The sequence below is a fragment of the Labeo rohita genome, chromosome 3 (assembly GCF_022985175.1).
Source record: "Labeo rohita strain BAU-BD-2019 chromosome 3, IGBB_LRoh.1.0, whole genome shotgun sequence".
Classification (NCBI taxonomy): domain Eukaryota; kingdom Metazoa; phylum Chordata; class Actinopteri; order Cypriniformes; family Cyprinidae; genus Labeo; species Labeo rohita.
In genome coordinates, this window is record NC_066871.1 from 19449342 (window position 1) to 19462806 (window position 13465).

Sequence of the window (13465 nt, forward strand, 5' to 3'; positions counted from 1 at the left end):
TTGGGGTGTTTTGGAGGAGCGAGTCAGGAAATGTTTTCATACACCAACATCACATAGTGACCTGGCCACTGTTCTGCGAAAGGAATGGCTCAAAATCCTTCTGGCTACCATGCAGGACTTGTATTTGTCATTCCCAAGATGAAATAATGCTGTATTGGCTGCAAAAGGTGTTTCAGTTTCACTGTCCAACCCCTGTATATGAAAGTCTAATGTTTATCAGTACATTACAGAAAATAATGAACTTTATCACAATATGCTAATTTTTTGAGAAGGACCTGTATATAATAGCCTACATTTGAAATAACTATGTCAAATCCCTCAGTGAATTCTGCTTGCTTCGCGTTATAGGCGGTTGTTAAAAAGGAAACAAAAGAAGAGCATACACTCACCGGGTTGTATGATTCGGGTGGGAAAGCGTGCGTCCTGTGATTGCGTGCAGTTGCTGGCGGTCACGAAAGCATGCAGTCTTAATTTTATGCATGCTGTTTTATCGGTTTAACTTGGAAAATGGAAAGGGGGGGGCACAGCCTGCGAATGCCCTCCCTTGGCACCGGCCCTGTATGTCGATTAAAAACAAAACAATGCAACAATGCCTATTTTACTTACTTTCGAGATTGGTGTTTGCTGGCTTTGGCTAGCCTCTAAGCTCACGCCTATGCCTGAACACAGTTCTGAACTTTAGTTCCTGTAAGGTGTTGTGGACTGGACAGTTCTGGGTAGTGCACCATGCTGTAGAGTTGAGTGCTATGTGTGTGTGCACTTAATAAATAATCAGAATTTGCAGCAAGTCTGGGACATTGCTGGGACATTAATAATGTAACATGGTGTCAGAAATAGGAACTGGCGAACACTGGTGTTAGAACACTGTCTCCATGCCTAAGCAATTAAGATCCAGCCCCAGATGCCAGATCCTGATATCAGTTTGTCCGGTATCAGAACAACTTGTCAGCAGAATATTAAACCCTGTTAACAGGAGATTTTGTCTGGTACATAAAATACCCAAAACACTAACAGTCTTCTGTCAGCCAAGAAATTGACTGAGTAAAAAGCCAGTTAAAGTGAAGAGCAGAAGCAGGTAAAATCGAGCAGAGTTTACTGATTAGTCTTAGTTGCGTATTTCTCAATGCTCAGACTTTGTCTGAAGAACACAAATTCAACAAGTAGTGTTATACCAAACTGATTCACAACAACATCCCATAAACTTTGAGTTTCTATAAACATTCCCATGTATCTCTTATTTATTTATTTATTTATTTATTTATTTATTTTTATCTCCCGGCCTGTCAGTAACACAGATAACACATGACAGTGTGTATGTGTAGCTATGCTATCATCATTCACAGCCTTTTTTTTTTTTTTTTTAATTTAATTAATTAATTAATTAATTAATTTAATTTTATATACCTTTTTATTTAACCATACTATGACAGACAAGACCGGGGGACAGAGAAAACAAGAGAGAAAAAACAAAAAACAACAAAAAAAAAATAATAATAATAATAATAATAATAATAATAATAATTATAAAAAAAATCTAACATAAAAAAAAAAAAAAAACAACAAAAAGTCAACAGAGGAGGGGGAGAGAGAGAGAGAGAGAGAAAAAAGGAGATGGAGGATAGAGAGAGAGAAAAATGTATTTATGAAGACAAACAGCCCTTGAAACACACAGGAAAGTGGCGCTCAAATGAGTGTTTTCCTGTCATGGAGAAGTTAAAATCCTCTACTAAATCCTTTATGCCTTTTCAAATATGACCTTTCATGTAGTGTGTCATGTAGCTGTATGTGAACATAAACTATCTGCAAAGTTGTGAAGCCAACAGTGCACGATAAATAAAGTTATTGTCTATCAAAAAAAAACAGTCGGCTCACAATCACCTGAACGAGTCGTTAGGAATTTCGAATCTTTTTCTGTTACGGCCATACGTATCAAAGTAACACATTTGCATAATGTCCACCCACGTTGTACATTGCAAACAAGTTGCCCGCCCACAAACAGTAAAATTTCCATGTGGTTTGTCATGTCGAGAAGACGCTGTATCCTACGCTGTGAGAGCAAATTTGTTTTATATTCACTTCCAAAAGATGAATCTACAAAGACTGTATTTTCTAGCGATCGTTCAAAATATGTAGTTGTGTATGTTATGTTGTGTAACAACCCTGCACATGTCTTGCTAACCGGCTAAATCACGCTTCTGTAGACTTGTTGTTCAGCTGTGGACCCACTGTAGTCTGACAATTTGTGATTGATGCAGCTTGACTGTCTGTCTGTCTCATTAGTTTGAGTAATGATAAAGGATGGCTCACTTTCACATGAATGCAGAAAGCGCTGCCTTATGAAACCCATTTGTTTCAATTGCTTGCGCCGCACTAGGACAGCTTGTTTCTGCGTCGACTAAAGCGCACGCATAGTGGAGCGCACCACAAGCAACTCCATGTTTCATCGTCAAACTCCGGCTCGAAATTAGTAAGGTAAAATCAGTGCCATCTTTTCAAGTCTCCAGGGCTGTCATTCAGTTACGGCAATGGGCATTTAATTTTCTGACACGCGCTGTATGCGGTAGACCAATCATAAAGGACTGCGCCATCTGACCAATCACAGCGGTGAGGGCTCACAGAAAGGAGGGCTTTAGAGAGACTGATTCTTCGAACTGCTTTGCACGAGTCGCTTACGCATCATTTAGAAATGAGGTCAAATTAAATCTATTTTTGGAGAAAACTAAAGTGTTTTTGACCTTGCATACATGTAAACCTGTTGAGGAGACTCATAAAACAATATTAGCAACCTTTAAAATGGCATAATAGGAGCACTTCCTCTGCTGATCAGAAACAAGGAATGACTTTTGACCAATACCTTGCAGAACTGCACACACTGAGTAAGACTTGTGACTTTAAGAGATTCAATAGTGAGAGACAGAATAGCCTGCAGGATTTCCGATAATGGTCTCAGGGAAAGACTGCTACGTTAGCAAGCTTTGACATTAGAGAAAGCTGTCAAAATGTGCAGAGCTGCTGAAATAACTTGTGCACAAGCCAAGAAACATGTTAGCCAAGAGCCTAACCTTCGTTGGCAATGTTTTGTCTGAGGAAGGGGTCAGGCAACACCCAAGAAAAACTTCAGCAATCATCAACATGAAACTGGAGGAGGTTCCTTGGAATGGCCATTTATTTGGCCAAATTCATTTTCCAGCTGTCAATGCATTCAGCTCCACTCAGATGTCTCCTTGAACACATCTCACGAGCAGATGTGCTTTCAAAAACTAAAGGGTATTATTACAGAAGAGCCAGTACCCAGATATTATAAACAGGCAAAAAAGCACACAAATCTCAGCAGATACTACACAATATGGCCTAAGTGCTGTGCTTTTGCCAGCAACATAGTGAGAGCTGGCACATGGTAATTTACGCATTAAGGTCCTTGATGGGTGTGGAAATCAACTATGCATAAATCGAAAAGGAACTTTTGGCTTGTATGTATGTCTGTGAAAGGTTCAATCAGTTTGTCTATGGACAGTCCTTTGAAGAGGATACGGACCATAAGCCATTGGTGTCTATAATGTCCAAGGCCTTAAAGGAGAAGTCCTCTTCCAAAACAAAGATTCACATATAATTTACTCACCCCCGTGTCAGCCAAGATGTTAATGTCTTTCTTTCTTCAGTCGTAAAGAAATTATGTTTTCTGAGGAAAACATTTCAGGATTTTTCTCCATATAATGGACTGATATGGTGCCCCAAGTTTGAACTTCCAAAATGTAGTTTAAATGCGGCTTCAAACGATCCCAAGTGAGTCCAGCCGAGGAAGAAGGGTCTTATCTAGCGAAATGATCGGTTATTTTTATTTACAATTTAAATACTTTTTAATCTCAAACGCTCATCTTATTTTGCTCTGCCTGGACTGTTTTTTTCCGGTTCATGATTGTTAGGGTACGTCGAAAAACTCCCATCCCATCTCAAATGCTGAAATGTTTTCCTCAGAAAACATAATTTCTTTACGACTGAAGAAAGAAAGACATGAACGTTCTGGATGACAAGGGGGTGAGTAAATTATATGTGAATCTTTGTTTTGGAAGAGGACTCCTGTCCCATGAGAATCCAACGAATGCTTATCAAAATATACACCAAGAAAATTCATGTTGACAGCTAATACACTCTCTCGGACTGTTGTCAAGCATGAAAACCTTATCAGTGAGAAAGGTGAAACTTCTCTTCCTGTGTCCCCAGAGAAAAATGAACAAATTAGAAATGCAACTGATAGGAACTCAAGGTGACCATACTAAAAGGCTGGCTAGAAAAAAAAGTGGCTGTCCAAAGCAAATTCAACATTACTGGTCATGCAGATCAGAGCTTTTAGTGGTGAATGGAATGGAAAGGAAATGGTGCAAAAGGTTCAAGAGACACATTCTAGGAGAGAACAAATGTAAGGGCAGGGGGCATGAGGTAATGTAGTAGCCAAGCATAAACCATGATATCAGTCAGCTTCATGCGAAATATACCTCACATGCAGAGCCGCTCATGCCTCATCCAGTGTCCAATTATCCACAGCAAAATGTTGGGGTAGACCTGTTTGACTGCAGCAATAAGAGCCACATTGTAGTTAGTGATCATTTCTCCAAATATCCAGAAGTTGCAACACTTCAGGTGACAGCCAAGCTGTCACTGCTTTTCTGAAGACGTCTTTGCAAGACATGGAGTTCCTTGTAAAGTATTTTCTGATAATGGCCTGCAATTTTGCAGTAGCGAGTGTGATGCCTTTGCTAAAGAGTGGGGATTTCAACACACCACATCAAGCCCATACTACCTTAGGTCCAACAGGCTGGCAGAGAGTCCTGTAAAGGTTGTGAAAGCTCTCATGAAGAAGAGTCACGATGGAAAGATATACTTCCATAAGAGTCTAATGATTTACAGGAGTTCCCCACTTCAAAATGTCTTGTCTCTAGCCCAAATACTGATGGGTCGAAGGATACGCACTAACTTACCCATTCACCAGGACTTGACAACTGCCGGGGTGAACAAAGGCAAAGAAGCAAAACAAGAACTTAAAAATAAACAAAAAGAGAACCACGGCAAGAAAGCAAAGACCCTGCGAAATCTCAAGCCTGGTGATAGAGTTTGTATCCTGAACCATGCTACAGGAACATGGATGCGACAAGGTTGCATTGAAAGAGAAGTAGTACCACGCTCATACGAGTGTACACTACCTGCCTATAAGCGCGTATTACAAATGCAACCTTTAAATAAATTTAAAAAGAAATACTGCGGTATTGACTTTAGGACAGGTTTTAGTTGCCTCAAAATAGCAACGCGCCAACAATGTGCCTGAACACACCCATGGGTGAACAGATGGGCGCAAGTGCATTTGCTAATTAAACAACATTGCGCTGGACATGAAAATGATAACTGCGTAGGGCTGAAACTAGTAAAAACCACTTGCATCGCGCCTGGTGTCACATTGCACCATCTGTATGATAGGGCCCTCTGTGTGCGTGCTTCGTATGTGTGCATTTAGAAAACCGTATATATGAAGTTTAAACTAATATGGGTTAAAACACATGATTTCAGCACAATTTGCACGTTAGTTGCTGCCGCTGGGGAAGCAGCACTGGCACACACACACGCACATATATACATACACACCTGCTTACTTACCTCATTCATTCTCCGCACCGTTCCTCCTTGCTGTTGCCGCTATCAGATTAGCGGGTGCACACACAATCCTGATAGCACATGGACATTCAAAAATCGCGCCGGCCAAACCGAAAGAATAAGTGGCAGCTGATTATGACATATACCTTCGCCAGTGCAGTGCAACCGGAAGCTGGCCAAACCATTGTGTAGTTTGAATAGGTGTTTTTATTTGTATTTAAGTGTGGAAATTATGTGTTAAAATTATTATGTGTTAATGGTTGTTTTGTTTATTATTATATAGAGAGAGCTAAAATGAATTATTATTGATTAATTATATCAGATGTCAAGTAGATGTGGTATTTGTGTGTGTTAAATGTTATACTTACCTGTGAAGGGTATGGTCCAGAAAGAGGCCGGGTTTGGACTATATAAGCCAAGGCCTTACCATTGTTGCTCAATGGGAAAAGTTTATGTATTTATGTAGTGTGGGAAGTATGGAAATTGATTTAAATGAAGAAGTAGAAGAGATAGATAAGACATTTAGAGAAGTTATAACTGTTGCTGGACAGGTTATTCCTAAAAGTAGGGGTAAAATGAAGAGAAGAGCAGTACCCTGGTGGACAGATGGTTGTGGTGAGGCTGTTAGAGAGAGGAATAGAATGTTTAAGCTGTTAAGGAAAACTCGTAATATTCAAAATGTAATAAAATATAAAAAGGCGCATGCAATAGTGAGGAAGACTATTAAGGAGGCAAAGAAACAGAGTTGGAGAGAATACTGTAGTAAAATAGGAAGAGAAACTCCGGTTGGAGAAGTATGGGGTATGATAAAGGGTATGAGAGGGATTAAAAAAGAATGGCAATGTCCAGTATTAAAAGCAGGGGAAGAATTAGCAACTACAGAAAAGGAGAAAGCAGAGAGCTTATTAAAGTTCATAGTTCAAATAATTTAGCGGAAAATGGAGCGAGAGGCACAGAAAGAACAAAAGGGAAATATCCTGGTATAACTGAGGAAAGAGAGAGTACGGATAGTCCAATGGATGTTCCATTTAGTATAGGAGAGTTGAAGAGGGCTTTATGAACGTTTGGGGCAACAGCTCCAGGAAAGGATAATATCTGTTATGAGATGTTAAAGCATCTAGATGTCTTAGCTTTGGGAAAGTTGTTGGGATTGTATAATAAGGTATGGAAAGAGGGGAAACTTCCTATCAGCTGGAAAGAGGCAATCATCATCTCTATTAGGAAACCGGGAAAGGATGCAGTAGACCCTAGTAATTACAGACCGATAGCACTTACCTCTCATATTGGAAAGGTGATGAAAAGAATGATAACAGAAAGGCTAACCCATTATGTAGAAAGTATAGGTATTATTTCAATGTATCAGAGTGGATTTAGAAGAGGGAGAAGTACTATGGATCCTGTAGTTTATCTGGAAACAGACATTAGAAAGGTACAAGGAGGTGGTATTGACAATGTTTATTGATATAAAGAAATTGGGGGGGGGGAGCAGCAGCTCATTTGCATTTAAAGAGACATGCACGAAAACAGTGTGTTTCTGCTTCTACTCAAAATAGACATTTTCAAAATGATATAATAAATGATCTGTAGGGTATGTTGAGCTGAAACTTCACAGACACATTTTGGGCATAATAGGTCTCCTTTAAAATTCTGACGTCATCTTATAGCTTTGTGTGACTAGCAGACCCTTTTTTTTTGTTCATCTTGGCTCCGTTTGCTTCGCAACATTGCCAACGTCTCTGTTATACCCCAAATGTGCACTTGTTTACCACACAAAGTGTCAAGTTATATAACTTGAAGAAAAAAAGCTTCCATTAATGCCTAATTGACAGTAATGGATAAAGATTCTTTGGTGCCCTTGGGCAACGACACGTAGAGTGCCCCTTTGCAAACCGCCACCCTACAATAAAAAGAAAATATGTTCACAAATACATTTATAAATGAATGAATAAATGAAGAGTTATTCATGTGATAATTTACATTAACTGTTCTTTCGTTTGCTAAATTTCATATTAATAACCTTATGTGATAACAAAAGGCTACATAAACAGAAGTTATTTTAAGCTTAAGTAAAAATCCTTACAAAATCAGGTTGCAACTTTTTACAGTGTACTCTAACATTTTATAGCTGGTGAAGCCAACTGTTAGTATTATAATTATGCAATCGATTTATAACCTCAGACTCTATGGCCAACAAAGAAAGTGTGGATAGTCTTTATAGAGACATTGCTGTCCTCAGCTCATTTTTCATTCACTTATATTTAATTTACAAAATATTTTTTGAATGTTTTACTCCCTTCAAAGAAAAGGGTGTTTTCACAAATGTGACAATGAGTGCATGGTCTCATTTGCAATTACATATACAGCGCTTAACACATTTATTAGCCCACCACCCATTGTAAGGTTTGTGCCACAGCTGCCCTAAACTAAGTATTGATGATAATTTTTTTTATGTTAATGTAATGCTTAATCCACCAGCAAGTATAAGATCTTTAGTCACAGTAGTGTTTCTAATGCTAAAATAAATTATTGTTGGGATTGAATGGATTCAAAGATAGATTGCCCAAAAGTTTAATCAAAAGCAAGTCTTTGGGAACAACTAGAAACTAATTGGAACTCAGTAACAACAGAGACTGTGGAAAAGTGCATACAAAATTATGCCAGCAAGAATGCAAAGTTTTATCAAGGCCAAAGGAGGCCATACAAAATAAAAATAAAATATATATACACTATATTGCCAAAATTATCCGCTCAGCCACCCGAATAATTGGAATCAGGTCTTCCAATCACTTCCATGGCCACAGGTGTATAAAATCAAGCACCTAGGCATGCAGACTTGTTTTTACAAACATTTGTGAAAGAATGGGTCACTCTTAGGAGCTCAGTGAGTTCCAGCGTGGAACTGTGATAGGATGCCACCTGTGCAACAAGTCCAGTCATGAAATTTCCTTGCTCCTAAATATTCCACAGTCAACTGTCAGCTGTGTCGTAAGAACGTGGAAGCGTTTGGGAACGACACCAACTCAGCCACGAAGTGGTAGGCCATGTAAACTGACAGAGCGGGGTCAGTGGATGCTGAGGCGCATAGTGTGAAGAAGTCGCCAACTTTCTGCGGAGTCAACCGCTACAGACCCCCAAACTTCATGTCATGGCTTCTGATTAGCTCAAGAACAGTGCGCACAGAGCTTTATGGAATGGGTTTCCGTGGCCGAGCAGCTGCATCCAGGCCATACATCACCAAGTGCAATGCAAAGCGTCGGATGCGGTGGTGTAAAGCACGCCGCCACTGGACTCTAGAGCAGTGGAGACGCGTTCTCTGGAGTGACGAATCACGCTTCTCCATCTGGCAATCTGATGGACGAGTCTGGGTTTGCCGGTTGCCAGGAGAACATCTGTCTGACTGCATTGTGCCACGTGTAAAGTTTGGTGGGGGATTATGGTGTGGGGTTGTTTTTTAGGAGCTGGGCTTGGCCCCTTAGTTCCAGTGAAAGGAACTCTGAATGCTTCAGCATACCAAGACATTTTGGACAATTCCATGCTCCCAACTTTGTGGGAACAATTTGGAGCTGGCCCCTTCCTCTTCCAACATGACTGTGCACCAGTGCACAAAGCAAGGTCCATACAGACATCAATGACAGAGTCTGGTGTGGATGAACTTGACTGGCCTGCACAGAGTCCTGACATCAACCCGACAGAACACCTTTGGGATGAATAAGAGCAGAGACTGAGAGCCAGGCCTTCTCGTCCAACATCAGTGTGTGACCTCACAAATGCGCTTCTGGAAGAATGGTCAAAAATTCCCATAAACACACTCATAAAAATTTTGTGGACAGCCTTCACAGAAGAGCTGAAGCTATTATAGCTGCAAAGGGTGGACCGACGTCATATTGAACCCAATGGATTAGGAATGGGATGTCACTTAAGTTCATATGCGAGTCAAGGCAGGTGAGCGAATACTTTTGGCAATATAGTGTATTTTTGGTTTATCAGTTTTTTGGTTATTATGTGTGAATAAAGTTAGTTATTTAGTTGTTTCAATTTGTTATTTGCCTAATAAATGACAACACAATTTTTAGTTTTAAACAAGTTGTTGCTGGGTATTCTGATACACTTGTTAAGCGCTGTATATAGGTACATAGTTTCGTTAGAATTTGAACTGAAAATGAAAATTACACTCACAGTTCACACTTTGCTCCTTTCTTGATTGCTAATGGCTGCAAAGTACAACGTGAAAGCGTGAGGCTGACGCCTTGTACCAGATTCACACATACATGAGTGAATTTTCACCAGGACACAAAACAAATGTGTGGGCGTCAGCTAAACTTCTTTGCAAACTGGAGCATTTACCATCACCCCCCAATTAAATTTTAGTGGATAAAAAGTCATGTCCTTTTTTTCTCATTAAATTCTGTTGACAAGAAAGAAGACTGCCACTTCATGTTGACCTAAATGGTTGAAGATCAAGTGCTTGGGTCTTCAGGGATCTTTTGAATATAGCACGGAATTCACTGCGTGGGAAAGCTCAATACACCATCAAGAGAAAGTGTCGAAATGTGCTGAAAGAAGGTTTTGTGCATCTTTGTGATGAGAGCACAAAACACTGGTACACAGACCCGCTAAATTCTGTTATACAGATGTACATCAAAGAGTGTTGGTAGGAGGATGCAGGATACAGAACATCAGTGCTTTTTAGCAGCAAGATAATGCAATAATCAATCACTTATGTCCGTTTACTGTCGCTGCTTTTGTCTCTAAAAGTATGTGTGTTGTGAAGTTATAAGATGGCAAAAGCCTGGGCAAGCTACTGTGCATCATGCTCAGATAGGAAATGCGAAGATGTTGTGCACTATATTATAGATGAAATGACTTTTGCTTGAATGCAAGAAGCAATACTTGCAATAAAAAGCAATTTTATACTCTGCATTTTCACGCTCTGAAGCTATTCAAAATACATATTCTTTGAGAAATGAATGGAGAGCAGTCGTACACATGGCCTCTATGTATCTCAGCCTAGAGATAAATGTTGTAAACATAAAGCAGTCAAGTGCTTGTCTATGTGTTTACTGTGACTATATATCCCTTTCTTATCTGTCTCTAATTGTATTTGAAAAGGCACAATATCTATTATTAAGTTAAGATATATTAGCTGTTTAATCTCGTAATGATTACTTTAATACATTACTAATTCCTTGGTGAATTGTGATCTAGATAAAATGTGAGTCATTCTACAGTTGTGATGGCATTTACTAACAAACTGATGCTCACAAGTGGGTTTCGAATCGAATTTTCAATATTGGCTAACATGCCCAGTGGTCATAGTCGCTGCTATATTAAACGTAATAGGAACCATGACAAGTAGAAATCTGACAAATTTCATGATGAAGATAAATGCTATGTTAAATTTGCTATTTTAAAAAATGAAATTCATTTGAGAAAAAAAGCTGGGTATACCACTGTTCTACTAAGATGTTTGACAAAATATCTAAGGCATTTCAGCAAAAATCTTTGGAAAATAAAGTGATCATAATTAGAGAAGAGTAACCATTGTAGCATGAAAGAAGATAACAGTTAAAATTTTGGCGGTTACAGCTGTGAGAAATGAGTAGGAAGTGTAGAGTCTCTTGCTTTGAATAACTTCAGCTCATCAGCTCATAGTTTCTCACACTGTGCTGGTGTGATCTTGGTCCACTCTCCTTCCACTTTCTTTCACATGACAATTGTAGGCTGATCTTGAGATATCTACAGGGAAGGAACTGCATGTTGCTGCAGGAGGTTCTGATAAGCCTTTGCATTCACTCTGCCAATGTAGCTGATTAAGAGGCTCAACTCCAGATGCAAAAAAAAAAAAAAACCCCAAACCATGACACTTCCTCCTCCACCTTTGGCTGTTTTATTTATGCACTCAGGATTCATTGTCACCTAAGTCTGATGCCAAACAAAATGTTTCCTATCAGAACCAAATAAATTAAACTTGTTTTCATCACAAAGGGAACCTTAGAGCACCCCTTTCCTAAACAGTGTTGTTTGTTTGTTTGCTTTCAACTTAAAATACATAAAAATATATAAAAGATTTAATGTAAAAACATGTGTTATACAAGATGACAGGGTGGACCAGCACATGACTGTGTGGACACACAAAGCATGGCAAAATATTACAATAAGATATTTATTCAACTTTGAAAAAATAAATAAATACAAAATAACACGCATCCTCCTACAGAGAACTCTAGAAAATGTATCCAAAGAGCCAAGGAATGCTTCTGTTATGAATATACAAACAGCCTAATACAACACACCCTTTCATAGTAATTTTTTGTTATCATGGCAAATGAGTTATTTATGTACAAGACACCAAAAGGCATCCTGCAGTGATACTGACCCAAGCAATGACCTTGAAATTTAGGAAATTGTAGGATGTTCCCTAATTTTGATCGTCACTGTATATACATTTAATTTACAATGATTTTTTGTTAATTAACTTTTTATTAATTGGGAGAACAGTGAGCTTAACTTTTTCTTGATAATGTTATTATATGAAATATGGTGGTATATCCGAAGTTTACTTCAAACTGATACATAGCAATGTTTTCCAAATGGTCAGACAGAGTCAGCAAAAGTTCTTTTGGTTTTTTTAATACATATTTTAGGACATTTACAGTAAATCAACAATAGATTAGAAGCATGGGAAGCATGCATGTTCTTCCTGATTCAAAACCAAATATAACCTTACTAACATTCTTAAGATTTCCCCACCTATGAAGATCTCATTTAGACATCTACAAGGAAGTTTACCTTATCAGTTAGAAGTGCATGTGGATCAGTAAAAGTTCTTCAATAAGACATTTGTTGTGTGTGTGTCTTGAACTGTTTTTCTTAATCTCAGGAAACCCTGGGCCCAGGTGAGGAAGCAGTTCTTCAGCTCTGGAGTTAACAAGCGCTCACTGGACTGCATTGAGAAAGCGGCCTTCTTCGTCACGCTAGATGATCAGGAAGAAGGCATGATGGGGGAGGATCCCGCAGTGAACTTGGACCGCTATGCCAAATCCCTCCTTCACGGAAAATGCTATGACAGGTAGAAGAGCTGCATAACTGGTTTGTATTGAGAAACTTTGTGCGTCCAGTACTGGATTCACTTCTGTCCTCCTTCCCTCAGGTGGTTCGATAAGTCGTTTTCAGTCGTGGTGTATAAGAATGGAAAGAATGGCCTGAATGCAGAACATTCTTGGGCCGATGCACCTGTGGTGGCCCACCTGTGGGAGGTAAGTGTAGGAGTAGGAGAGCAGTAACGAACTTAGCGTTCGTCAGCATCAAATGTCAAGGTTCAAGTTTCAATATTAGTCACCAACCCACTGCCCATTTCCTTTAAATCATTTACGACAATGATTTTAGTATACACCGTTAATGAGTCTGTGGGGGTTCTGTTTGGGACAAAAGACCACTTTGACGTCCTCCGCGGCAGCCGTCTACAAGAGACATTCCATTCACGCCTCCAAACACACTAAACCTTTACATCAAATGTGTGGTGTTCTTTAATTAACGAATGTTACGATTGGTAAAACTGCAAGCAGCTGTGTGATTGTATATTTCACTCTCTTAGTTCACTCTGGCCACAGACACATTTCATTTGGGTTACACCGCAGATGGAAACTGCAGGGGAGAGATTGAGCGCTCCTTACCACCTCCTCAACGCTTGAACTGGGACATACCGGCAGAGGCAAGATGAAAAACTTTCTCTTTTCTCAGTTTACGTTTTCTGTGTTCATCATCAAATCTTGGCATGTCCTTGATATCATGTGAAACATCAGGTTTTTTATGATATCTGTAA

General features: G+C 39.3%; 1 protein-coding gene across 2 annotated transcripts in view; it reads left to right on the top strand.

Annotated features, from left to right (window-relative positions):
- The window catches only part of cpt1a2b (carnitine palmitoyltransferase 1A2b), a 48558-nt gene that overhangs the window by 22991 nt on the left and 12102 nt on the right, over positions 1 to 13465 (top strand). For both annotated transcript variants that reach the window (XM_051099420.1, XM_051099429.1), the window contains 3 exons: positions 12524 to 12712; positions 12794 to 12899; positions 13238 to 13354. In XM_051099420.1, coding sequence (XP_050955377.1) covers positions 12524 to 12712; positions 12794 to 12899; positions 13238 to 13354 — 412 coding nt within the window. The remainder of the gene's footprint in view (positions 1 to 12523; positions 12713 to 12793; positions 12900 to 13237; positions 13355 to 13465) is intronic.